This window comes from Pelecanus crispus, chromosome Z (genome assembly GCF_030463565.1).
Source record: "Pelecanus crispus isolate bPelCri1 chromosome Z, bPelCri1.pri, whole genome shotgun sequence".
Classification (NCBI taxonomy): Eukaryota; Metazoa; Chordata; class Aves; order Pelecaniformes; family Pelecanidae; genus Pelecanus; species Pelecanus crispus.
In genome coordinates this window covers 40,942,389-40,970,357 of record NC_134676.1, presented here as the reverse complement: position 1 = coordinate 40,970,357, position 27,969 = coordinate 40,942,389, and the positions used below count along the sequence as shown (strand labels likewise).

The 27,969-nt window shown below is 40.6% G+C and overlaps 1 protein-coding gene across 1 annotated transcript in view; it reads right to left on the bottom strand.

The window, feature by feature from the left end:
• Window positions 1-345: 345 nt before the first annotated feature.
• Window positions 346-27,969, bottom strand: part of TRPM3 (transient receptor potential cation channel subfamily M member 3) — a 293,999-nt gene continuing 266,375 nt past the window's right edge. The window contains exons 21-25 of the mRNA XM_075726277.1: window positions 22,653-22,827; window positions 13,732-13,882; window positions 12,986-13,185; window positions 11,658-11,790; window positions 346-1,795 (exon numbers count right to left, since the gene is read on the bottom strand). Of these exons, the coding sequence (XP_075582392.1) occupies window positions 346-1,795; window positions 11,658-11,790; window positions 12,986-13,185; window positions 13,732-13,882; window positions 22,653-22,827 (2,109 nt within the window). The remainder of the gene's footprint in view (window positions 1,796-11,657; window positions 11,791-12,985; window positions 13,186-13,731; window positions 13,883-22,652; window positions 22,828-27,969) is intronic.

Sequence of the window (27,969 nt, the reverse complement as noted above, 5' to 3'; positions counted from 1 at the left end):
AACTTGAATAATGATCAAAGATCTTAGGATGCCTTCTAATAAAAGGCAGATTACTGAACCTACTAATTTATTTCTTGTGACTTCATAAAGGGGGCTTGTTATTCCTGTTTACTGAAGTCTCTGTAAAGCTTTCATCCCTCCCTTTTTCCTTAAGTGCAAATGTCAACTGGGTCGAGATGCAGTAACTCAGTGGGCGATGCTGAGACTGACAATATACTCCCTTGACCAGTGGCTAATGCCGGCTGGAGTTCACACAGGGCGACGTGAGGTTTTTTTTTAATTCTGCTAAGAAAAATGGACTGGAGAGCATATGACCCTTAGACTACCAGTGAGCTTTGTCTAGGCCTAGCTGTGCTTGCTTTCAAAGCTGCGGAAGGCTCCTGTTCTTGACAGTCTCCTCATGGACAGGTTGTCCGCTCTGCTCTCTGGCCTCGAGGACTTACTCCTCTGGAAGGGGTTTCGCAGGCCTGTTGCGTTTCGTTGTCTGTCAAGTTTGTCGCTGATAGAGTAGCTCTTCCGTGTGTGCTGTGCATACAACACATTGGACTCCTCTGCAGAGTAGCTGTTGGCCCGCTCTATTTTTGGAAGTGGGATGCTGTTGGCCAGAGTTCTTGCAGCATTGCCGTCTTGAGGAGATAAGGGCATCCCCTTCTTGTCTTTGGCCTCAATATCCTCGTGATCAGAGCTTGGGTGGCTTAATTCAGCTTCTCTCTCTGGGTGGCAGCATCCCAAGTCCTCCACTTTGCCCCCAAGACTTCCAGGGAAACTGGCCCTCTCTGCGATGGCCTGGGGAGCGCTCACACACCTCGTGTCTATGCAGTCTGTAATACTTGTGTACTCTGCTGTTTTGACTGGGACGCCAAGGCTGCTGAAATAGCTTCGAGATGGAGAGAACATAAAACTGTGAGATTTCACAATTGGTGTTTCCTCCAGAATAAATGGAGTTGTAGCCAGGTAACGACTGCTTTTAGATCGCTCTAAAGTGTGATACAAGGGAGGGTCTGAATCCCAGGGGATTTGGCAATCTGTGATTTGTGAATAGTCTGAAGAAAATGCTCTTGTTTCTATTCCAGAAGTTTCCTCATAATCAAGACTCCTGCCAGAAATTTTTTCACCAGGTGTACTGCTAATGTACACACTGTTAGCTAAAATGGAAGAAGCTATGTGAGCCTGCAGAGCTGCATCTCCAGTACCGAGAATATTTATGGAGCTATCAAGAGGCTCTGTGTCAGAATGCATCTCATCCATGGCAGAAACGTAGATGTCTATACAAGACGAAGGCCTTCTGGAGTCTGGGGCAATCGACAAAGTGCTGGTAGGGGCTAAGGGAACCTTTCCTTCTTTTGCTATTGAGTGGGAACTGATAGCCCGATGCAGGCTTGGAGATCTTTCCTTAAAAATGCTGTCAAACTTTTCCAACCCACACTTGTCCTTCATATTTGTTGCATAGAAAGAGTGGCTTCGCATGCGGGGCGTGATCGTAGGAGACGTTGGGGACATGGACTCCTCTCCCGTGGGATCTATGATCTCTTGAAGCTTGTAAGTATTTCCTTCCTGACTATTGAAGCTACTCTGCCTCACAATGTAGGCTGCATCAGTACAGTCAGATGAGGTCCTGGATCGTATCTTGGTCGTCTCACCTCTCTCTATGCCGGTCAGTTTTTCTAAGGCGGTCACCATTCGTCCCATCATATCTTCCAGCTGAGCAAGCCTGATGTCAACAGTCTGCAGAGAGGCCTTCATGCAGTGCTCTCGCTCATTTACTTCTTCCAGTCGCATGGCCATGTTCTCTACCCTTAAAAAAGGGAAGAATTAAACAGGTTAATTTTGACAAAGCACTGATGTTCAGCTAATAGGTCACCAAAACAAACAGGAACAAATAGGTCTTAAAATTCAAAGCCAATGTACGCCACCTCATTTGCTTCAAAACCCTGCTAAAAGAGGTTCAGCAAACAAATACCACTTGCTCTGGAAAATGCTCCAGTGGGTTAAACCAGGGATGTCTGCTGTGTAACATAGAGGACGTTTTGGGTGTGCCCTATCCCAGGGACAGGGATTGTTGCAGAAATGTTTCTATGATTTGCTGCCTCTCTGCTACCAGAACTTCTAATTATGTTTTTATGAATGAATAACGTAGAGCAGATGCCACATGACGTTGTCCCCAGTTGTGCCACAGGCAGGACCACTGCAGTTAACTGCAGAACTAAATGAAGTAATGAAAGTGGGCAATATGCCACAGAAGGTGGGTAATATCCCATTTTTTTGCTGGTGTTCACCCCAGATTTACACCAGCTAGTGCTATGTGGACCTAAGGACATAATTTCTTTGTTCTCTGATTAATTTTTAGCTCAGATATATAGCAAAAAAGACTATCAGCTATTGTATTGAATGTAGGTAATATCAAGTAAAGTATGCATGAAAACTGCAGGGAGGAGAACACTGATCAAACCAAATACAGCCTACAATAAGGTACACACATTGCTCCATTAGTGTGGTTGTTCTTTGCGTAGTCTGTGTTAATAGTTTAGGGATTGAAATGATGGATTTTACAGTTATTTATTAGATACCTACCATAATATATAAATAAAAAGTTAGATTAAAGTATTCATAGGTAATAATTGAATGTGTGATCCTAATTTAAACTTTAGTATATCTGTTCTACACTGTTGATCTGTCTCATTTTAAAGTGTTTTCGACTTTAAGGTGAATTGTGTACAAATTTATGCTGGTGGCTTTCAGTCATTTCCATTTTCTGGGTTCTAAAACATCTCTGCTGAAGGATTTATATGGAGTCCTTTAATTTTACACAATTAAATTGCCTTTAGCTCATATGAAATTTGTTCTCATAACTATTTTCTCTGGTTGTAAGTCCCTAGGGTAGACCAGGGACCTCTATTATCTGCCAAAGAAGTATTAAAAGCAACACATTTATATAGTTATCTTTGTTTGATTTTTAAGGTTACAATTCTGTTTTTTTCCCATTCCTGTAGACAGGCAACAGAAAAGCAACAAATAACAAATGGCAGGATTTCCACACTTTCTTTTTCACAAGTCTCTTACTCTCTGCCTGTTAGTGCAATTCATACTCAAATGTTAATAGGTGCCCTGTCAATCATAGCCAGGATTTCTGATGAGATAAATATAACCTTTTACTACTGCTAGTTGAATTTCCAACAGGACAAGTGATGTGGAACTGGCAACACCATAAACACTCTTACTTGCCCAGAAGGAAGCCACATTTTAGCAATGAATGAGTATTGGGCAGCATTAATGCCTTGCTAATTAATGCATAGAACTTTAGCTGGTGAAACACTGAGGTCTGACTACCTCTTAGTGATGAGCTACAGCGCCCACCCACACAAGAAAGGAGAGGGAGGAGTGTGACAGTACTCCCTATAGCAAGTCTCACATTCCTGTGAAATATGGGCTTTTTCTGTTGAAGATCGTGAGTTTTGAAAGCACAAGCACAGCAAATCGAGTGTGAAGCAATAACTGTATTGCTGTCATCAGCCTTCAATAGATGAATGATCAAGTAATCACTGCTAAGAAATGAACTGGTAGTTTCCAACAATCTTATTCTACTCATTACCATTTAGGTACCAGGCTACCTCTAGTTCTACCAACTTCTCCAGCAAAACAGATCAATATTATTCCAAGCACAGGATGTAATTCTGTAGTAAGAGTGCAGTTTATATGAGAAACAGCTGAATCTTGCTCATGTTATTAGTTATCTGAACTGTTATTTTGTAAAAGCAATTATACTTTTTGAAATATTTATCAGCTAATAGTTGAGTGCCTTGTCACATATTCAGATTCTGTAATGCTCCAAGATGATGAACACACATAACATCACAATTTTAGGGCTGTCAGACATACAGAATCATAGAATCATAGAATCATTTAGGTTGGAAAAGACCTTTAAGATCATCCAGTCCAACCATTAACCTAAGATTACCAAGTCCACACTAAACCAATCAAGGGTAGACTAGACTAAACCATGTCCCAAAGTGCCATGTCTACCCATTTTTTGAACACTTCCAGGGATGGTGACTCCACCACCTCTCTGGACAGCCTGTTCCAATGCTTGACTACTCTTTCCATGAAGAAATTTTTCCCAATATCCAATCTAAACCTCCCCTGGTGCAGCTTGAGCCCGTTTTCCCTTGTCCTATCGCTAACTACTTGGGAGAAGAGACCAACACCCACCTCACTACAACCTCCTTTCAGGTAGTTGTAGAGAACGATAAGGTCTCCCCTCAGCCTCCTCTTCTCCAGACTAAACAACCCCAGTTCCCTCAGCCGCTCCTCATAAGACTTGTGCTCCAGACCCTTCACCAGCTTTGTTGCCCTTCTCTGAACATGCTCCAGCACCTCGATGTCTTTCTTGTATTGAGGGGCCCAAAACTGGACACAGTATTCCAGGTGCAGCCTCACCAGCACTGAGTACAGGGGGACAATCACTTCCCTACTCCTGCTGGCCACACTATTCCTGATACAAGCCAGGATGCTGTTGGCCTTCTTGGCCACCTGGGCACACTGCTGGCTCATGTTCAGCCGGCTGTCAACCAGCACCCCCAGGTCCTTTTCGGCCAGGCAGCTTTCCAGCTACTCTTCCCCAAGCCTGTAGCGTTGCATGGGGTTGTTGTGACTGAAGTGCAAGACCCGGCACTTGGCCTTGTTAAACCTCATACAGTTGGCCTTGGCCCATTGGTCCAGCCTGTCCAGGTCCCTCTGTGGGGCCATCCTACCCTCGAGCAGATCAACACTCCTACCCAACTTGGTGTCATCTGCAAACTTACTGAGGGTGCACTCAATCCCCTCATCTAGATCATTGATAAAGATATTAAACAAAGCTGGCCCCAGTACTGAGCCCTGGGGAACACCGCTCATGACCGGCCAGCAACTGGACTTAACTCCATTCACCACTACTCTCTGGGCTCAGCCACCCAACCAGTTTTTTACCCAGCGAAGACTACGCCCGTCCACGCCATGAGCTGCCAGCTTCCCAAGGAGAATGCTATGGGAGGCGGTGTCAAAAGCTTTGCTAAAGTCCAGGTAGATGACATCCACAGCCTTTCCTGCATCCACCAGGCAGGTCACCAGGTCATAGAAGGAGATCAGGTTGGTCAAGCAGGACCTGTCTTTCATGAACCCATGCTGGCTGGGCCTGATCCCCTGGTTGACCTGTACTTGCCTGTTGAGTTCACTCAAGATGAACCGCTCCACAATCTTTCCCGGCACTGAGGTCAGGCTGACAGGCCTGTAGTTCCCCGGGTCCTCCTTCTCGCCCTTCTTGTAGATGGGCATCACATTGGCAAGCCTCCAGTCATCAGGGACCTCCCCTGTTAACCAGGACTGCTGATAGATGATGGAAAGTGGCTTGGAAAACTCCTCTGCCAGCTCCCTCATTACTCTCGTGTGGATCCCATCCAGCCCCATAGACTTGTGAGCATCCAGGTGGCATAGCAGGTCGTTAACTGCTTCCTCCTGGACTGTGAGGGCTCCATTCTGGTCCCTGTCCCTGTCTTCCAGTTCAGGGGGCTGAGTACACCGGGGATGACCAGTCTGGCTATTAAACACAGAGGAACAATTGGAACAATATGGAACAATTTGAGAAACCTCCTGGATTTTACTTGAGAATGGTCAGATTACGAGCAACAAAAAACATTCATCCCAGCAACAGTTACCCAAGAACTGGAATGAATTTTTAACGTTCTGTGAAGCTAACTGGATAGTCTTTGGTTTTGGTGGTGTTTTGTTTGGTTTTTTTTTTTCCCCTTGCTTTGACAGGAGTACACAAGTGAAATAATTTTTAATACAAACATAGCCAGTTGAATTATTGGTTACATATTTGTATCTGGAATATGAGTAGAACTGTCCATAGTGTGATAAGTTTTGCATCCTGCATTCATGTGAGGGCTATGCAATTCCACTGAACACAACGAATGAATCCCAACAAGAATCTAGAGTCATACCTTGCTGGTACATGTTCATGTATTTATCCTGCCTTCCCTGAACATGATCTGTTAGCTACTGCCACAGGCACAGAGTGTAAGACTGGTGATATTGCTGGCCAAGATGAAGAGGGACTTTGGAGTTACATGGTCTGTTCATTGCTATGGAAGTAATCACAGATGTGATTGCATTGATAGTAGTGGGAAATTTATATGGAAACTCAACAAGATAAGGATAGTGCAGTCTGGGTTCAGAAACCAGGGGTAACCAGAGATGTGCATAGATAACTGAGAAGTACATATATGTATTTACACTGGATGGGCCCTGAATGTAATTTTATTCATAAAAAGAAAGCTTGAGTGATGATGATCTCCTCCAAACCAAAGCAATTAGCTGAATTTAGTCACCTTTTGTTATATATATTGCATATGGCCACTCCCAGATTGTTTGACAAATATTTATTCTTTCAATTAGTGATATTCTCTTATATTAATTTGATGTTCAGTTCTGCAATCATTCATCACAGAACAGCACCATGCTCTGGGAGTAATCCTACGAGAAACATGATAAAATCGCATCAGCCAAACACTGTGGACATAAGAGGATATGTTCTGGAGAAATACAGTCATAACAAGGTCCTTAAAATGTTTTAATAAGTGAAATCTTCTATTTTCCTGTATTATTGGATGATCTTGCACTCAGTGAATAGACAGCTAGAGCTGTATTTCCTTCAGGAACAGTTTTGAATTAAAACATCATTTGAAAACAAGAATGCCCAAGTTTTGCTTCGGATTATTTTTCCATGTATATTGGAGATAGTATAAGCCTTTTGGCAAATCTCACATAATCCATGTATGATGCCTCCATTGCACCTGTGCTTTTCCTTACAGCAAGATTTATCCAACGTATGAGAAGGTGCCAGGCCATCCTAACAGATGGGAATGAGAACAGAAAAAGAGGAGGCTACATGTAAAATGTGCTTCAAGTGTGTTCTGCTGAAGCTCAAAAATTTGTAATAGTGAAACAAACATGGACTATCTGAGGACAATATTCAGTAACCAGGAGGTAAAAAAAGGTCAGAACTGGGAACCTGGCAAAGATTTTATATTATCTGTGATGAGTCTTTTTAATTATGGTTTGGGAGATGATGACTTTTGCTGGCATTCATTTTGGTTATACTTATTTTTAACCTTTGCACATCAGTTCATCAATAATTTAATTGAAATAATGATTTACTGAGAGTAAGGTACTCTTTTCAGAAGTAGACCTCTTAATTGGATGCTAGAATTAGGTTCACAAGTCCCTTTGTGGACCTATGTCCATTTTTCAGGCATCATTTATACTTTAAAATCCTTTTCAGCTGCCTCAAATATGTAGATACTGAAAGCCACTTACAGGGGTATCCACCCTGCTTGTTATGGGTGACTGTAGAATAGTTTTATTTAAATAAAACATAGACAGCAGTTCCCAAGCCTGTAATAGGCTATTGATACTTTGCCTGACATCTTTTGGTAAAGCATTGCTGATGCAAGTGGCCGGCCAGTTTTCCCAGGTGCGGTGGTTTCTGCAGGCTAAGGATGTTTGGGTTGTTCTGGCTGTGTTCCCATCTGTAGCCTAAGACCACTTAACCCTTTGTGACCACAGAGGGATGCTGCCGGATTCACAGACCTTTCCTGCTGTCACTCTGCATGTGTGGCTGGATCTGGTAGGCTCAGTAGCGGCCCTTTTACCAACCCAAACCTATTTCTGTGCACTTCAGCCTGCCATCTCTGAAATCAAGATAATAACTATGTCTTCATTTACATGGATGCTGTTAGTGTAATTGCACTGCAGACTATAAAGTGTTAAGCTGCTGCAGTAATGGACACCATACAGTACCAAAGATGACAAAATAATATCTACTCCAACCAGCTTATTTGCTTTTTAAATACTGTTAGGATGTGACTCTGTCCCCTTTTGAGTCAACAAGAGGTTTTGCATTTGGTTTGAAAGAGTTGAGACCTGTCCATATGGAAAAAATGCCTACTGAAGAGATTGTTTTAGTGGCTTCATGCCAGACCAAGAAAAATAGTGCAGTCTTTCTTGATCATACTATGCATGTCTCTGTACACTCCAAAATGTGCCACTGAAAGTTTCACAGGGATTAGAAAGGAAGACTCTCCAGGAAAAGCTGTGCTTCTTCTGCTGCAATGAAGTGAATTTATCCAACTTAGCTTTCCTCATGAGTCTCCAGGACATTCATCAAGACTTGCCTAACCTGATAAATGCAGTTAAAGGAAACAGTTACGGCTTTGTACTGCTTTGTATTTTTCCACGTAGTCAGTCACTTCCTCTGATGTGTATGACTAACCTGCTACTTCTGTGTGCTTGTGTGAGATCCTAGCTAGTGAGCTACTCCCCCAAGTTACTTAGTATCTGGGATCAGGGAAGGACAAACATCACGTGTGGTTTCATGCTTTTAATTTCTGAATGTGAAAGGATCAGATAAAGGAGACATTCTGTGTGGTGACACCAAATGCGAACCCCTCTGTGGTGTTCTTTGTTACACAGAAAGATGATTGCTGAACCAAGATGGGCCCCACAGGATGCCAGGGTGGACTATTCCAAGGTGAGAGTGTAAACTGCAGCTTGTTGGAGGTGAGTCAGACAAGATGCTGTGGTTCTGACCCAGCACAGCCGCTGACCACTTAGCTGAAATCCGTTCATTTACACCCAGGCCAATGCAGCAAGAAACATGATCTCTTGTTCTTTTGTCTTCCTGAGCTCCTAACCTGTCTCTGGGACCCGGGACCCCCTAGGCTGAGCCTCAAAGCAAGACTCTGTTCCCACTTCCCATTTCCCTTCCAGTGCTTAGCCCCCTACTCCCTCTTCCAGGCGTACTGGGCTTTGCACCTATTGTGTGCAGCTGTTCTTCCTCTAAGCAGGACCTGGGGCACTCTGATAAATCCACCTGCAAGTAGGAGCAGCTCAAGCAAGAGGTGAACGTATCACAGATGCATGGAAAAGAGGGAAGGCAGTGAGCAGTCCAGGTGCAGGTATGTCACAGAGGGCTTGTCTCAGCCATTCCTTCTCCTTGAGCCTAACAGCATCCTTAGCTTCTTGCAAACAGAAGGTCTTTGGGGGGAACTTCACTCACATTTGGAGGGCTTGCTGGTTCAATTTTATACCATGTAAAGCTGAGTTACTTGGACAGATGATTGAGCTGATATTTCATTGCTATATTCTAGGTATTGTGCTTGGTCTACTACTACAGGCTAATGACTGGACATCGGAAGAGAAACTGAGTAGTCTTGCATCTTCTCTGTTTTCTTTGCTTTACATCTTGTTAATTGTACAAAGATGTCTCTATCTAGACACTATAAAGTGCAAATCTGGATTTTAAATATTTGAATGTTCCACAGGTTAGAAAAAAGAAGTTTGGTGTTTTAGATTAAGAACACTTCAAGGGATACTTCCCTGGCCATAACTGCAGGCAAAATGACAGACCTGGGCATCTGGTTTTTAAAATGTGTGCTATTTAAGATACTTAGATAGCCCTGATTCCTCAAACATCTTTAAAGTATTCCTCAGATCTTTGAAGTATTTGCACTTGCCTTGTGTGGTAGAGAGCATGGTTTGGCAAGGAGAGAAGAGAGCTATTATGAGATGAGAACTGCATTCACCTGGGATTTCATTGCTGCACGTCCTAGTAGTGTACTTGGGTCCAGGAGTGGCCTCTGTACCACATGTGGTCACTACTTGGGTCTCCTTTACAGAGCTGGGGCATGCTGGCTTCCATATTACACTATTGGCTAAGGTAAATGGATTTTTAAATAACTATTTCTTGCTGGGGCTCAGGTGCTTGTCTTCATTTAGGATTTATAACCATGAACTCTATTCTGGAATGAGATTCTTTAAGCAGTTCATTTAAAATAGAGATAAGGATTCTTTTCCTATGAAACAGGGCCAGCACAGAGTGCAAAGGCAGACCACTATGTATTAATTTTCAAGGACTTGGAGCACTTGCCTAATGTAGGGGAGGTCCCAGCTGGATTACTTCTTGTTTACAGAGGCTTCAAACATACCTCTTCTTTCCTTGGCCACCAAAAGGAAAGCTATGCCCAAACACATATTTGAACCTGCATCTATGATTTTCAGGTTAGTTCTTTGACCACTGGACTATCAGAACACAAGAAAGAAATGTACTCAGTTGGACCACAGATCAATTTGGCCCACTGTCTTACTCTGAAGCACTCATAATTCTTCCCCCCTTATATTCTCCAGTCTCTAAACATTTTTTGCTCAGGAACTCTCAGGAACTTTGCTCAGGGTTCATGAAGCTTGTCTAGTCTCCATTTGAACCCATGTAGACTTTTAGCTGACATCATCAGCTTCTTTTAGACCTCATCAGCTTTCAAGAATTTGCTCTGTTCCACTACTTACTGCATGAAAAAATCAGCTATTTGTGTTTATTTTGAACCTGGGCTCTTGCTAGGTTAATCTGCTGCTCCTCTATATCTTGTTCTGGGAGAGACAGCAAACAATTAATTTCTATTCACCATCTCCTTGCACTCATAATTATATAGACCTCTATTGTTTCATTCCTCATTTGTCTCTTCCAGAACAAGTAGAGCTGGATTGCTTGGCCATTCTTTATGAGGAAGCCATTCCATGCCTTACCATACTTCCCCTCTAATATCCTTTTCTAAAATACGTGTTTTAGGAGTTCTGTTTTCAGTAATGCAGATGATTATAGGATATTATATCTGCTAATCCTGCTCTGGGATAGATTTGTTTCAAAACCGAATTAAAAGCATGTTTCCTTGTCTACTGAAAACATATTTTAGACATAGCTGCATCAGGGGCAGTACTAGAAGATTATGTATAAGGAGAAGAGTGTTATATCTGTTTAATCTATTACACTGACAAGTCACTTGACTGCTGTTATTCAAGTTAAAGTGGAGTATTCAGGGAATGGAGTATTCACTGGTTCATGAGTTTCATGTATAGCTGACAGGATATTGCCCTAAAATATTTATTAGTAACAGTGCTATGAATCAAACAACAAACTCTGTTCTCAGAATTTAACTCTGTTGCTCAGCTGCTGTGTGATGAAAGCATATAAGCACCACAGCAGATGAACAGGTTTACGAATTTTTAGGACCGATGAATTTGAAGACTGGCAACTTCCATTAAATTAACACATTACCTTTGTCCTCTGTGCATTTCATTGCTGTAGGTAAAATGTCTAGTTCCTTTTAAATTAATGGCAAGATCCCTGTTGCTCTCAATGAAACTAGCTTACCTAGCAAGTCCATCCTGAAACAAGGCTCTCTAGCTGAATGGTTAGCAGATCAGTGCTAAAGCTGTAGTTTTCATTGAGGAACTCTCATTTACTCTCCCATTGTGTTCTGAGCACTTGTGCCCTAAAGCTCTGCTTTAAGAACTGAAATACAAGAACAATTTGTGTTTCTCACTACATCAGTTGTCTTCTAATACAACTGGTTAAAAGATTCACATTTTCAAAACTTTTAGGAACATTTGCTTTAGCAAAAAAGAAAAAAGAGAAGAGAAATTCACCATCTTTTATGACTCTACTTTTTAGTTAAGACATATTAAAAAATACCTCAAATGCTTCCCCTTTCAAGAAAAAGAAAGGAAGGGTGAGAACAACAACTGAAACACATTTCCAGATCAACTTATAAAAGAACAAAAAAGTGCACCTTTCTGAAGTGACACGGATTCTTTCATCATTGGAAGAATTGAATCTGTCATCCTTTTCTCTAAAATATTCTTCTATACACTGCTCTTCAAAATCATGGACTTTTTTCAATTCATCCTCAGTTATGAAAAGTTCTGTGGAAACAATGGAAAAATCTGAATTTGGCAAAGATTAACACATGAAATTAACTACATTATTCTTATTGTAGAATTCATGGACTAAACTTCCAAAAGCAGGCTTCAAATTTATCTGGCATTTTGGTATGAAAGCAGATAGATGCAGTTAATTACTGAATTAGTGCCTTCAATTATATATGATTCTGGAGACAGAAACACTTAGCAGGCAAATGCTGAGCAAACATGAATGTGTTTTGATTGCATGAAATCTAAACACAGCTGCTGGTCAGGTCCTGGAGAGACAGCGGAAGCCAAAGCCCACCTGTAACCTAATACAAATATAATCAAATTAGCACACTGCTAGGAAAGGAGTCTGAGAGTACAGAAGGTCTATTTGACATGGTAAGAACTGGTGTCTGCAGGCAGCAGCAAGGGCTGTGACAGACAGTGTGACATGAGTGGGAGGAGAGCAGGCTGGTTGCACTTGCATCTCCAGTGCCACAACATGGCTCCAGCTCCCTCCTCATGTGTGTGAGCTAATGGGCTGTGGCATGAGCTAATGTTGGGAAAAGATGCCCATTCCTTAGCTCTCTGCCTCTGGCATATACACTGCGGGAGGTGGAGATCTTCTACTTTGAAGAACTAGATAGGGAAGACGAGAGAAAATGCTATCAAAATAATCTGACAGGTTTTCCATCATGCTTACGGGAGTTCATATTAAAGCGTCTGGAGAAACTACTCCTCCAGTTTGAGTCAGTGTCAAGGAGAGAACATGTGTCTACAAAATAGTTACTTCTCACCAAAGGCAAAAAGTGTGTTGGGGGAAAGTATGTGCTGTTTGCTCAAAAAGTAGGAATGCTTGCTGCATTTTCAGAAATAAAGCTGAGATCTAGAAGCACAACGGACTGTAAGAAGAATTCCAGCAACAACAGACCTCTAGCAACAGCAAAACAACCCCCTTTCTTTGAAGGAACAAAGAGGGGAGCAACCCCCAAAATCCCAGAAAAACATAGCCTCACTAATGCTCAGAGGAGAACTAAAGGTTGGAGCTATGCAGGTAAAACTAACTGATTCATGTAAGATTTTTGCAGTCAAAAGTAGTTCTCTGCTGGAAAATTTATCAAGGTGCTGGATGTAGCCTTCATTCATATCAAACACTAGACATTACCAAGGGCATTGGAAAGTCCCACTCTGTAAATTGTCTAAGACTTACTCAATCCATAGTCTCTCTCATCTGGGTCGCTTTCATGCTTCCGCCATCTGCAGCAGAGGTGTTGGAATATCATAGTCATATGGCTGAAAATGATCAGAGGTGGTGGGAGAACAGGTCTTTCGTGAAATGTCATGATTAGCTGATATCTTTGAAACTTCCATACTTGGTTGGATATGGATTTCACTTCAAAAAATGTATTGCTAGAAGGCAAGAAGAGGAAAATAACATCAGATTGAAATGGTTTTGGGTACTTTGCTGAAGATGATATGACCTTAACTAGAGACGTTTCACTAATAGTGGCAAATGTTTCCTTGTAGCAAAAAGAGGAAAAAGAACAAAAGAATAAGTTTGCACTTCAGCAAAGCACAGTAGCAATCAGCCATTTCGAAATATCTTACTACTGTGTACGTCCGCTCTGTACAACCACTGAGTCTTACAACAATGCAACGAGACAGGGAAGTGTTTTTACTCATTTTCCATATTGGGAGTGAATTATGCCATAACTGAACTTTAAATTTTTTGGCTTCTCTGCCCTGATTGCAATCAGGTGTCTGTCCTTGGAAATGAGACAATGTGAAGAACTTGGCATTTCCCTCATTCCCTGGAGACAAGCTACTGCCTCTTTCCCTCTCACCCTCACATCCTCTGAAAATGGATCTTAGCCAAAGTCTTCAGCTTAGCAGCCGCCTTAGGCTGTGAATAATGTCCATCCCCACCAAGTCCATACTTTGCAATGTATCACTCACTTGAAAACAGCAATGAGGAGGTTCACCAAAAGGATGTTTGCAACCAAGAGGTAACAGGCCATGATGGCAGGAACGATCCATGCTCCTGTCTTGCATGGAGGTAGCTGGATTATTTTGCCATCTTCTCTGGTTTCATTTTGACCACAAGGAGCTGGGAACAAAAATGCAAAAAAAATGCAAAATGGGAATGAATCTTATTTTTCCAGTGCTTTGTACAGAAATATTTAAATATTTATAAAGGCCTGCCTGCCAAAGCAATACCTGCCAAACAACAGCGGCATTGATGCTCCCCCCAAGAAGTTTGCACTTGCTGTCACAGATTTTACAAGCTGCAGTCCTTGTTATTGTGTGTTATTTGCCATGAATATCAAGATACTCCCCTCAGAAATAGCAGTAGACATGCCTCGTGTGAGTATGCTTCCTGGTTGTGTACAGCTAAAATATCATGGTACTCTGGTAGTAATTAGCGGCTGTACAAATAAAATTATCAAAATGATTAATCCTGGAAAAAAACTTACTTTTTTTTTTTAATGGTGAAAGCTTGGTCTTTTTTGACTGATGGAGAGGGATGTGAGAAATAGCATAAGGAAGCAAGTACATGAAAGTAAAGTAAAAAACATACATTTGTTGCTGTGCACTGCACTGCCCCAAGCCCCTCTGGGACATACTCATAATGACCCTCTGCTATTAAGGACTTTTGACTGCATGCCTAGGAACAATGGGGAAGATTACCAAGTCTTTACTGTACCAGGTAAAGGCACATGTTGGCAGCAGAGTTGCCACCTGTTTATTCTCTGAATGATTTGGAGCCAAAATGTTCTCAGTATTAATGTTGTAGAACTGAAGCAAGGGGAGAGAAAACATTGTGAAAGTTTTCCTTGCTTGTTTTTTTACATGCCTTCATGTGCTGTGGTGGGTGATCTGCAGTTGCAAGTGTGGGTTCAGTTTATGTCTTTCTAGCGTCAGTCCTGGTGGTCCTAAACACCTCTGTAACCAGTTCTTCAAGAAAATAATTGAAGCAGCAGCTTACATATACAAACCATCTTAGTAAATTTTGTGCAGCACTACAGCTAGCTTCCCCTCAGCCCCATCAAAAAGAAGTTTAAGTGAGGAATTTTCAAAGTGCTCAGCACTGGTTCAGTTCTTGCTGATACCAATGACAGTTTCCCACTAACTTCACGGACAACAAAGTTTGCCAATGCCGTATGTTTTGTAAAATTCCATCCTATGTCATGATTTCCAAATGCCATGATTTCCAATACCAACTATTACTTCTTCTCAAAAAGGTCCTGTGAACTTAGCTCACAGAACAGGGGATTCAAGTGGGGGTGTCTGTATTGGCAATCATATGATATTATGTGTGATTTGGGTACTTGGTTTTGGGCATTACATATAGCTGTTAGCTATTACATGTAGAAATATTATAGCCATAAGGGACAGAAGAATACATGACACATCAGCTTCAAACAAGAATCCTCCCAAAATATTCAACTAACAGAAAAAGAAATGGCAAAGCCAAATACAAGCAATACTAATTTTACAGACAGCTCTGTTGTGTCTGGACCCATAGTGTCACTAGTCCTTCCTACTTACAAAAATACATTTTATTATTGGAACGGGCTGAGAATATGCAATTTGGGAGACCTTATCACTCTCCATAGCTACCTGAAAGGAGGTTGTAGTGAGGTGGGTGTTGGGCTCTTCTCCCAAGTAGTTAGCAATAGGACAAGAGGAAATGGACTCAAGCTGTGTCAGGGGAGGTTTAGATTGGATATTAGGAAAAATTTCTTCATGGAGAGGGTAGTTAAGCATTGGAACAGGCTTCCCAGAGAGGTGGTGGAGTCACCATCCCTGGAAATGTTCAAAAAATGGGTAGACGTGGCACTTGGGGACATGGTTTAGTGGGCATGGTGGTGTTGGGTGGGCAGTTGGACTGATGATCTTAGAGATCCTTTCCAACCTTAATGATTCCTAGTTTTTACTTTCATTAAAAAATAACCCAACTATCAAGACAAAAATGATTTATCCAGCTTTATTTTCCCTACAGCAGTGTATTTAGAATAACATTAATGCATCCCTGTCGGTTTATGCCACACAGTGATGCCCAAATTAGACTTCCTACAAAGACAAGTTCCCATAGCCTATTCTATACATGCATAGATGTTCCAGTTGTCCTGAAGGTTTCCAAAAATTTTTGTCTTTTGCATGTTCTATTGTGGGGACAGTTTGTAAATAACAAGGGAATACTAATCTCATGCCTTACTTTATGGAGAGCCATACTTAAGAGAGAGCCATACTTAAGCTACCACTTAATCTTCAGATTTTCAGCTGCATGAGAAAATGTATGATGTCTGTCCAAAATGCAGAAACCTGTGTTCCACTGCACATCACTGAACATCTTCTTCCATCTTTAAACTATAACATTAATTTTAAAGGATTTTTTTCCCCACTATTAAATAGTTTGTTTGTTTAAAATAATTACCTCCAGGAAACCAAAACCAGAAATTTCCCTCTCTGTGAAAAAGGACAGTGGTCTCTGGCAGGAGGCTAAAAGTAGCAATGATATTCTTTTGAGATAATAAAGATGCTTGTTAACATTTAAGAAATTAGAATTCTGTTTGTAGGGTTTGAGAATACTTCATTACGGTAACCCAGGACAGTTTGCCTCCCCCATCTGAGTATGTGGAATCCCAAGCATGTTTTATCTTCTTGTTGTGGTAAGCTGGGGTAGTTCACTTGCCGCCTCTCTGCATACACCCCTGCATGGGCACAAATGTGATGGCCAGCAGCAATCTCAGAATTTGGACAACAGCACCTGCATTACATCAGTGAGTTCACTAATGAGCAAAACAGGACATTGCATATGCATGATACGTTAATCAGTGCAAGTTTTATTATCCACCCCTGAGGTGCTTTCCCTTGAGCTTCACTCCTGAGCCGGACTCCACTTGCATCAGGTCCTCACTTCATTAGTGCCGGTGTCCTGGCACTCCCACTGTGGTTAACACTATGCTTTCCATAAAGCCAAAGCTTTCACTTGATGAGTGCTGTGCCTTGTCCCTGGGGGGATCCACACCTGCCTTTCATGTGTAACACAGTTTGACCATTTTAATTATATTTGGAGAAATGCACTAGTTTTCATAGTATGTGCAGTAACATATTGTGATAACAAACTTTTTCAAAGCAAAATTTTAACATGTATGAAAACATACTCATCTTTTTACATTACACCCTTGCTTTAACAAAAAATACATATAGTATTTAATTCTAGTGAAACGTTTTGCTGGAGCAAATTCTGTTAGTGTAACTATATGCCTATGTCAGGTAAGTGAAAAACCCAGTCAGTCTGATACCTACAGGCCATTGGATAAAGGTCAGGCATTAAGTCCTAAACTCAGCCTTTAGAAAATAATAAATGGCTGGAGTTTTAATTTCAATTGCACACATTAAGTTCACTCAGCTTTCAAATATTGCACCCTGACATCTGTGGATGTACATGTTTTTTGCATCTCTTGTTTCCTTTTTCACAATCTCCTCCTATGCTTATTTTTCCTTCTTGGCTCCCATATACAGTTTCCTGTGTGGACCTTTCCTGCTACATACCTAACCCTTCCTCTTTCCTGGCCAGCAAACAGTTGCAAAGCAAACAGCAGTAACCCACACCTCTGTGTGTTTCAGGCCTAAAGTGGCATCAGAGATCAGGAAGAATTTGTTTCCCTGCTATAATTGCTGTCATGACATGGGCACTGCTCATTTTTACTGTGTATTGCATGGAGGGCTTGGGAAACAATGCTTGCAAATTTCTGCATCATGACTCTTCCCCCAGCTGCACCCTTCCAAAGTAGTTGTGGGAAATAATGGAGAGACAAAAGTGCATAATAATAAGCTTTGTTACCCAATAGCTTTTTGCCTTTGATGAAAACTTCTCATGTAAAAATGGATACCACTTTTACAATACAAATGGATTTGTTTGAAATCACAAGAAACTGCGGAATGGGTTCATATGATCACAATTCTAAAGAATAAGAAAACCAATAAGTGCGTATTAACTAACAAACCAACCCATCTTTTTTTTATTCGTTTGGACATTTTAAATGCACTTTCATCACCCTGTTTATGAGTATACAGGCATCTTCCAATTTTGATCTGCACTGAACCCAAAGAATGTGAAAGTATTTTATAATTTTTTAATCAAATGTCTAAGCAACCTTACCAGCTTGCCAGCCTGGTAAATACTGAAAAAAGACTAAGCGAGCTGCCTAGGGCTGTCCACTTCTTCACTGACATAGAAACTACTGAACTCTGGGAACTCTGAATCTCACACCATTGTTCTGTGCATCAGTAGAAACATCCAGGGAATTGAACAGTGGCTCATTACTTCAAAACAGATGCTTTAACTACAGCATCATGACCTTACATGTTGCTGCTTGCCCTCAGCCACATTAAAAATTACTTTGAAGCATCTCTCCAATCTGCAGGTATTTTAATCATCATTTATAGTAAATCCTTGTATTTTTCTTGTTCTCTCTAGTGCTTTCTCTCCCCTCCCCCCATTAAAAACATCCAACCAAATGGAACCCAAAATATAACCCCAGAGGAGTGCTAGGAAGGGGCATACTACTGCAACTCAGGCCAGAGAGACTTTCAAAATGGTGTGTTCAAAATGGTGTGCAGGCTGTGCAAAAATTTTATCCTCTGTCTTTGTCTAACAATGCTAAAAATATTGCCTGTGTTACAGAGCTGCAATACAGATGCAAAAAAAAAAAACAACCCACAGGTATGATTTATTCTGTTTTGTGCAGAGCTGCTCTGTTTGTTCTAATTCCAGAATGATCCACGCAAATGACAGCCCCTACAGGAAGCTCCTATGGAGACATGAAAAGCACGATACCTCTAAGATCACAAAGAATTTAGTATAAAATTTTCATTTATACTAAGAAACCATCAAGAACTTTAAAAAATGAATAAATCTAACAGACTAAGAAATTTAAAGAATTTAGAAAAAGTCTTTTTATTATACTTTCCTCTTTAGTTCATTGGATAATTAAAACCTGTGTATAATTGTCTCTCATTTTCTGAAACAACTGCATTCTGGTTATTTGGCATTCCTCCAATACAAGTGAAAGAGAAGGAGGCCCCATCTTTTTCTTTTAAACTAATGTAGGTTTCTCCAATAAGGGAGTAGGCACAGGGAACAAACACAACTCAGACTGATCTTCAGATTCCAGATGGCACTTGAAATACTGTCAGCTGGAAAGAAAATCCAGATGCAAATCTGACATGAGACACCAGGCAAATCTGAAAACCGTCCCAAACCAAAACCCGAAACCCAGCACTCTCAGTTGCTTTGCTTTCTGAATATAGGAAAATGTGAGGTCTGCTGCTGATTTTCTACAGGTAACTGCCATTTAACAAGTTGCCATTTATGTCATCTTTCTACATGTTTTACCAAGCAAACTCACTCCCTGAATAAACATTTCCTCTTCAGTATTTGTTATATACTTCTGTATCCATAATATTCTCAGGGGCAGATAGCTTGGTAAGGTGAAAACAAAGTTCTCTGCATGTGACAACTGTGTTGTGAATTTTTTGGCTAAAATTGCCAGCAATAGTGCCAAAGTAAGTGAGGTGAACTGAGGGAGAGGTTTTACAGCATTTGTGGATTTCCCTCTGGAAAGGCATTCACTAAAGCAGGTACGCGGCTGGCTACTGCCCCATGGATCCCCTCAGGCAGCACAAGGCTCAGCTGGATTAGGAAAGGCAACCTAAAAGTGAGACAATTGTATATACCATCACCGGTTCCCTGACTCAGATCCCCACTCCTCCCTCAGCTAACGCGTCTGTGACGAACTGTCAGTCTGAGAGGAACTACTTTGAGACAGGTTTTGCTCATTTTGTGGAATTTACCTGAAAATTTGAACACTGTTCTAAGATTTACTATGCTCGCTCCGCTCCCCCCCACCCCCCGCCCTTTACACTTGGTTGATAGTCAGGAATTTGTAGGAATGTAGTATTTATGTACATCACTAATAATAAACGACTCCACTGAATAGTGTATTCATACTCCCAGAAGTGAGGATATAATTCTGTCCCCACTTTTGAGTTGAAGATAAGATCACATGCCAACAGGACACTAATGCACACTCCAGTTAACATATCTGTTTAAAAAATGAAATGAATACAGAAATTATGGGTAAAAATTGTAAACTTCTATGACATGCATTATTTTAGAGTGAGGCATTTAGCTAGTATTTGAACAATGCAGTCTGTTGAGATAAAAATCAGAGTAGACCCGCTGGATGGACAGGCTGCCAGCTGATGAGATGGATCCAGACATTGCATCTGGTCAGCCTTAATGACATTCTCCACAAATTAACAAAAAATTTAAAAAAAAAAAAAAAAAGAAAAGTAAGTTAGAAATTTTAGAGTAGCATACTATTTTTGTACATTTCTCAGACACTACAATAACCTCCAGGAGCATGGCTCAAATGTATATGCACTCCAAGATCAGCACTTTTGCTGGATCCCAAACTTGCAAATAATGTTGCAATATTAAACACCAAAATATAAAGAAAACCACAAAGAAACCCTTTTGCTAAAACACTAGTAATAAAAAAAATCTGCTTCAAGCTATAAAGTTCAATTGCAGTTTAGATGTATCATGACAATTTTAGAACATGTTTATCTTATTTGAGAAAGTACAAACACTGTAGTACTCTACTAACATGAATACAGTGGCTGATTTAGCTTAGAACAACTTGAAAAACATATATAAGAACTAATTTCCAAACAGTGAAAAAATGAAAGTATACTAGTAAAGCCTTTTGGGTGCCAATCAGGTAATTTTGATTGTATAATATCACCAACAATTTGCTTATGCTTCCAGTCTATTCCAGAGGTAACATTTTTGAGACAACCAAGACTCAGACAGACATGACAAATTACACATATTTTGTGCTGAAAGAGTGGCAGATTCTAATTCCCTGCATCATCTGTCTCTCAGGAAGGAGGAACTAGGTGCTGCTTTTCATTTTGGCATCACCACTTTTGCTGCAACTCCTAGTTTCCTTGACACAAACAGAACAACAACATGTGTACACTTATAGCTGGAGTTGAAACCATCAGGAATTTTGCTTTCCCTAAGCCTCAGAAGTAATTATGCTGCATCTTTTTGCAAGGCTTAAATGTTGGGCACCTGAATAACACAGCAGACTATCCCTAAATCCTCTTGCAAGGGTATGGAGCCTGCCACCCTCTTTTCATACTTAAAAACCATGCTTCATTCAGAGACACTTTAGTTTCTCAGGTTTCGGCGTTCTAAACTATAATCAGCACTTCATTAAAAAAAATCCAAGAACTTTTTATTCAGCCAATTGCCATGTTTGTTGCACTATGGTAGTTACTTAGTACAATATCAATAAATGGCCACTCGTAGAGGGACAGACAGAATTCTTTGTGTGGAAGAAAGTAATAGTTTAATAGGATAAACCTCTATCCCTCTATTATGCTTTTGGAGCAAGATGATGTTTTATACCCCCAGCTATTATGCCTTTGGAATGAAATGAATTTTTAAAAAGAAAAGAAAGAAAAGAAAAAGAAAAAAGGTAAAAATGAGAGAATCAGGTAAAAAGTTAAACTCAGTGAGAAGCTTTGTAATTTTAGGTATTCACATGCCATGCTGCCTCTGAAAACAAAGTGGGGAAGTAAACATAAAAAAGAGGTTTCATTTGTATCCACAGTAATGATTCTGTGCTAACCAGGAAGAAGAAATGAACATGGAACTGCTGAAATATCTGCCATGTGATATGTGTATATCTGTTAATCTGAAACTCCGTTAAGTTGGGGAGATTATTGGTGATATAGATACATTTATTACCTTAATCAGCTCAGGAAAGATCAACACCTTTTTTCCATTCAAACTTGGTCAATGCTGAACAAACAAAAGATAAATTATGAAAACACTGCCCTTGCTTAAGGTGGTACGTAGGATAAAAAGGAATACCCTAAACATAGCTTTAATGGATGCCATCTGCCACTGGAAAAGGTACTCCTAAATGCTGCCAAGGCTTACACATATTTAAGTGGGAATAATGAACATCAGTTGCATGTCAGTGCTTGCTAAAGATACATTGTTTGTCATTCTTTGTTCATCTACCGCATCATTTCTCATGACCACCCCTTTCCTTCGGCATAATGCACAGGGTGGCACCATGAGGTTTAATTTAAATAGAAAACTGGCATTTTCCTGATCACCAGCCAAATGAATCCTGAGGAGATAGTATATGAAATACTGGCTTTTGTTCTGTTTGTACTGATGTGAACACAGTCTTGCCTTCCAATAAATAAATAAAGCAAAATTTTAATAATGGATCTACTGTCGCCAAAGAATTGCATCACATGGTTTAGCATAGAGGTGGTAGGTGAGTAGGTAACAGAGAAAGGAAAACACATTGGATTAGATCCTCATGAAGTGCAGGAACTGAAGGTCTAACCCAGTATTATTAGACTTGATGCTCAGTATGAAATGAGGTAAAAAGTATTTAGGTCTAAAATCAAACCAATGAATGAGAAAAAAAGAAGTGACATTTTGTGTTCCAGGTATACCAATGAACTCAGGTGGATACCTGGGAGGATATCCCTGTCATCCAACTAGTAAAAAGGAACCATTTAAAAAATTCTTTATATGAAAGTAATTTAGCATTACAGATTTCTGGATAAATAATTGTGAAGTGATGCCAGAAGCATGTTCTGAAACTAACACCCCAATATCAGCTGAAAAAATATTTTTGTGACCATTCTCTGTGATGAAGGAGTTCCTCTATCCTGAGCCATTTATTGAGCACACACATGATCTAATAGGACATCATCTGATCAAAGTTGGATACCTGACTTTGGAGTATGAGAATCATAAACTTGCTTACGGTCTATCTGGTCTGCAAACACTTCCCCATAGATCATCCAATAAGGCATGTAAAAAATGTTTTTCGCCAGCTTCCACGAAGGCTCCTCATTGGGGAAGAGAATAGCCTGTCTTGCGACACCAAAGCTCATCAGAACCACCAACATGATGATGACAAAGTACATCATGTCTATCATCTGAATGTAATGACAGGAAAAAAGAGAAAAAGAGAGAAAAGGGACAAGAATTAGAGGAACCTATTTGTCCATATTCCTATTATTATATGCTGCAAAAAAAGTTTGTACATTTTAGAAACAGAATTTTTGAAAACGAATTTTGAAAAGCCATTCTGTTTTACACACAACAAATTGCATTTTCAAAGAAGTGAAGCGGTATTATTGTGTCCTTGGTTTTACCCAGTGTAGCTCTTAAGAACAATTTAAATGTTATGGGCTTGAAAATACAAGATACCATCTGGTCACACCAGTTGCCTGAACAAGAATGTAAGTTCACTGGAATCAGCAGTCTGGCCTGGGCAAGGGTCACAAGATGATGTATTGTTTATAGGCACCTCCTGGCAACTGTACTAAAACAAAAGGGCTGACATGATTATTTTATGCACTGGTAGTCATTGGCTCGGAGCAAAGGAAGGAAGCTGCATCTAACATAAGGAGTAACGTGTGGCAGAACAGCCTGTTACTGCAACATAAGGGACACCACAGTGGTAACCAGTGAGAAAGGAAAGCTGTGGTACTGGCTGGACTAGAAATCAGCTTAGTGGGGCAGTCTGACAAAGGCCATATTTAAAAAAACATAAATTCCGATTACACAGACACTCAACTCTATTATTCTCCATTGTTGAAGCTCTAATTAGCATATGCACAAGTTTAATTAGTGCTTGCAAACAGTGCCTACCCATTCAAAATGTTCCTGGAAAAAGTGGGGCAGCAGTCCTAGGAGGTGCTGAATAGAGGCTGAAGATTAGAAGAGGAGCTGTGCTGGAAAAGACCCTCCAGAGAGCAGAGCAATGGGCATCAAGCAGGTACAGCAGAGATGCTTTAAAACCCAAAATAAATGCGAAAAAAAAGGGAGTCCTGTCAGGTCCCTGGTAAGATCCCTTTAAAACTTTTCATTACAGGTTTACTTTAGTTATAAGGCTTGTTACGACAGAGCTGTTTCTCACCACTTTGGATGTAACTTTTGTCTCTGGCCAAAACTCGACCCAAAACTCCTCTAAACTTTATGGGTTTTAATCCCTTCAGTCTCTGCATTTTCTGCCTCCTGCATTCTGCCGTCCCTGAGAGGCAGCCGTGCAAACATCCTGCACCTCAAATGGTGGCCTTATTGCTCCGTGGGGCACCTGCTGCAGCTGAAGAGCTGCTCATGGCAAGAGCTGGTGGAAGGGGGGGGACACATTTGCAGCAGAAGGATCTGGCACTGCGGCAAGGGTTCTTCAGTTTTAAAGCACAAGGAGAGAGACCTGAGGTCAAAGTAACACTGGGAAACTATCTAACAGAGAAAAGAGAAGGATATCCTTATATTTACTGATAGAGAGGCCATAGGAGAAAACCACCTGTAGGACAGGGCTCTGGTATGGGAGACTCAAGGAACTGGAAAGAAGGAACTGGGGACAACTGAAAAAAAAACATGGGAAGACAGAAGTCTTGAGGTCCATAAAAAATGCATGAAAAAACCCTGGGGACATGCAACAGGAAAATAAATGCCTTAAAGAATTAAAAACCAGACAAGTAAATCACCAACATTCCTATGTTATTCAGAGCATTAATCTCTCAAGAAAACCTGATTGAAGAGGAATTCCAGATCATTGTACCTCAGTAAGCATCCTGAAATGGGAAACCTGCATAATTACATTCAGTTCTTACTGCTTTTAGGGAAGGAATTTGGAAATGAAACATGGTTCCTGCTTTCTTCTCTGATGAAACTTTGTTTCAGGTAGAAATATATAGCATGGTATGATGTAATATAATACCTATTTTAAAATGTCATGCAAGCAAATAAACATAATGAATATTTGGTGGCAATTTAAGACAATTTCTTAAACGCTTCCAGTGTTTTTCATCAGGAATCACACAGGTTTGACCTCATGTTGCAAGAAATAAAATTTTCAGTGCTATTTGCTATTCAAACTGCGTATTAGCTTTTCCCTCCTTTAATTGGGTATCTTTCTAAAACCTCAGCAGCTTGTCTGAAATCCAGTGAAATAGATGGGTGAGTTTCCACTGACTCTAATGGGCATTGTATCAGGCCCTTTGGCCTGTAGGGTCAGATTACAATTGCTATTTTAACCAGGCAATGGCCATTTCAATCATTCTGAAGAACTCATTAGGCACCTATTTAAAAAAGTGATAAAACGAGGAACTGTTGTTGCAGTTTTATAAACAAGCTGGCTGCATTTCCCCTTTTTTATTATCAGAGAAGATATGTAAATGCAGGCATTCCCACACAGTAAGGAAAGTGATATACCTCTGACTCTCTTGACATGCCACAGTGATTTGATTTCACTCCCAAATAGAAGGGGAGTAAATCTATCACTGTGCAGAGATCAGAAAAGCACATTATAATAAGCATATTCTGTTACTGAAATTAGTAGATAATAATAAACTCAGCCACTCAGCTTCCTCCTCCTATCTTCACCTTTGCTTTAGCCCATCACTTTTAAACCACTCAAGCTCAAGCTTCCTGCCCCTTGCTAAATTTCAGTTGCATATTTGTTCACAGTGCCCAGAAGTAAAACCTATTACAGCTGTTTCATTGGATACAATGTAGAGGCAGGTGAAGAGAAAGTTCCTTAATGCTGGGAAGATGGAAAGAGTAATCTTTTTCGTCCTGAGTCTAAAACTTAATCAGTGTAGAAGCTCAGGATAAAAGCTCAGGTGTTAAATATGGTCTGTTGAGGAACTCAATAGCTGTGGTGGGCTTACTCTGGAGAAATATGTATGACCAGCTTGATGTTCTCCATAGTGCTGAATGCTACTTGCAAGACCATGAAATGAAAAAGACAGAACCCAAGCTGGTAAATGGACATGTGATTTAAACAGAAATACACTGGGGAGCCCATTACAGCCTGCGGCAAGCAGGTGCAACTCCCAGGGAAGTCTGTGCATGTATAAATGGACTGGCCATTACACAGGGGAGTAAGTTGGCCAGAAAATAGATGCGAGAGGCAAATTTGTGTAACTGAAACCAGTTGGGCATTGCATGTGTGGGCAAAGTGGATGTGCCAGAGTTGCTGAGTGCATGGAAAGTTGGATGAGGTATGAAAATCAAATAACAGGAAGGCACAAAATAAAAGAACTTCCCTCCTTTAACACTTGCCCACACCTTCAGAGTACTGTGGTAGCTAAATTCAACACCCTCTGAGTGGGTGCTGAGCCTACAGAGGCTAGTGATTTTCCTGCATTTGTTTTCCACAGAAAGTGGAGTGAGGCTTGATTTGTTGTACATATGTGAGGATGACAAAGGAATGGAAATTATATTATTTTGCTGATTTCAACCGCTTCCTTTCTCTGTTGACCCCAGGAGAAAAATAAACCACTGTTTATATTATTGGTGAAGCTGGGCTCCTACCAGCCATCCATAACACTGACTACTAGAAGTTTGTTATTCATGGCCAATCTGTTTATTATTGAACTGGTTTTCAGACTGCCTTTGAAAGCACTGCAGCTCTGAAACTTTTTGTGCATGGCACCTGGGAAAAATACAACAGCGTAGGAGGGTAGTTGTTTTTTAGGAGTTTTATACATGGTGTATTGTAAGCCCCAGTGACCACCAGATCCCTGGATGGAGGGACATAGTCCAGGTGGGGCAGGAAAGAAGCAGATGATAATGCAGTGTTTTCCTTTTGGTCTTTGGTCCTTTCTCTTGTGCTGTTGTCCTTTTACAGTAACCTTCAGTAACAACTGTTGAGTGTTTTCACCTCTCTACCCTGGAGCTCTGCAAAATCCCTCCCATCAACATCCTATTGGCTTCCTTGAAGGAAGGTAGCACACTTCAAAATCCTGTTTGCAGGACAGAACAATTCAACAACCATTTTCTTCTGTATTTTTCCTCTATCCACCATCCCCCGCCCCAAGCTGTTCTTTCTTTGTCAAACCCACCACTGTGGGTTTGAAGTTGAAAGCTGGTAAATTGAAGGGATAAGACAATGGTTCTTTGGTCACCTGTTGGGTAGGGAGCCTAACTGGACATATATTTTGCATTTCAGTTTTAAACCCGCTTAGAATCACTGAGCTTGTTGTAACTAATGTAGTATCAAGGAGGGATTGTAGTCTGTGCATTCATATATGTTCCTTTTTCCTATGATGGTGAGCAAGGAGGGTGACTGAGTCTTTTCTTTAAGGACCATGGTAAGGCAAACACAACAGACACCCTATTTGGACTTCCAGGTTATTGTCCACATAACAATCACACAGCAGTAATATTTGTACTTAGAAAAGTTCATATTCAGTTTACTTTTTTTACTGAATGCCAGCTTCAAGGGGGTTTTATTTTATTTTTTGAAAAATAAATAAATTTTTTTTAAAAATAGAATTAAATCTCATAATGCATGAAACAGTCATGATTTACACAACAAAGGCTGGGTAACTCCATATAAAACATGAGCAAGTATATTAGCTACATGTGTAGGTACTCAAACATCAGGGACATGTGCATGTGCGCCTGTAAACTCCACCATTTTCTTTAACTTATATGAGCAAAATGCTGCTTTAATGTAACATTTCTACTGAAACATAAAAGGAAAAAGCCAAAAAGTCAAAAGTTATACATCTGGCAGAAAGCATCTCTTGGTTCCTCCTGTATGCATTTACTGCTATGTAAACCATTCATATTTGTGCCATGTTGTGTATGTGTGATGTGGCCAGGGGACAGAGGCTGCAGTTATGCAGATGGATTTCTCATCTCACAAGGACACACCTGAACAGGAAAGATGGAAGAACACATGGACAGGGAGCAAACTATAGAAAGGTCACAGTCTTAATCATAACCATTATAGTTTTGAATATACCATGCCTATTACAACACACTTTCTTTGAGAATCTCAAAGTACCAAACACTTTTTTTTTTTTTTACTTTAACAAACCACCCTCCTTTACAACTACTTGAGAATTAACGTCCTTTGTATTTTCTGCAAATAAGGCACAGAGATGTAGGATGGATAGCTTTGCTGTTGAAGAGAGATCTCAGAGAAAGACAAGCAATACTTCATCTAACAGGGAGAGTCTGTTTTCCTCAGTTCTGGGGGGTCTATGCTGAGGTTTTGATTCAGTAAGACACTGATTTCTAGCTTACATGAAAATGCTAATGTGGAAAAAATACCC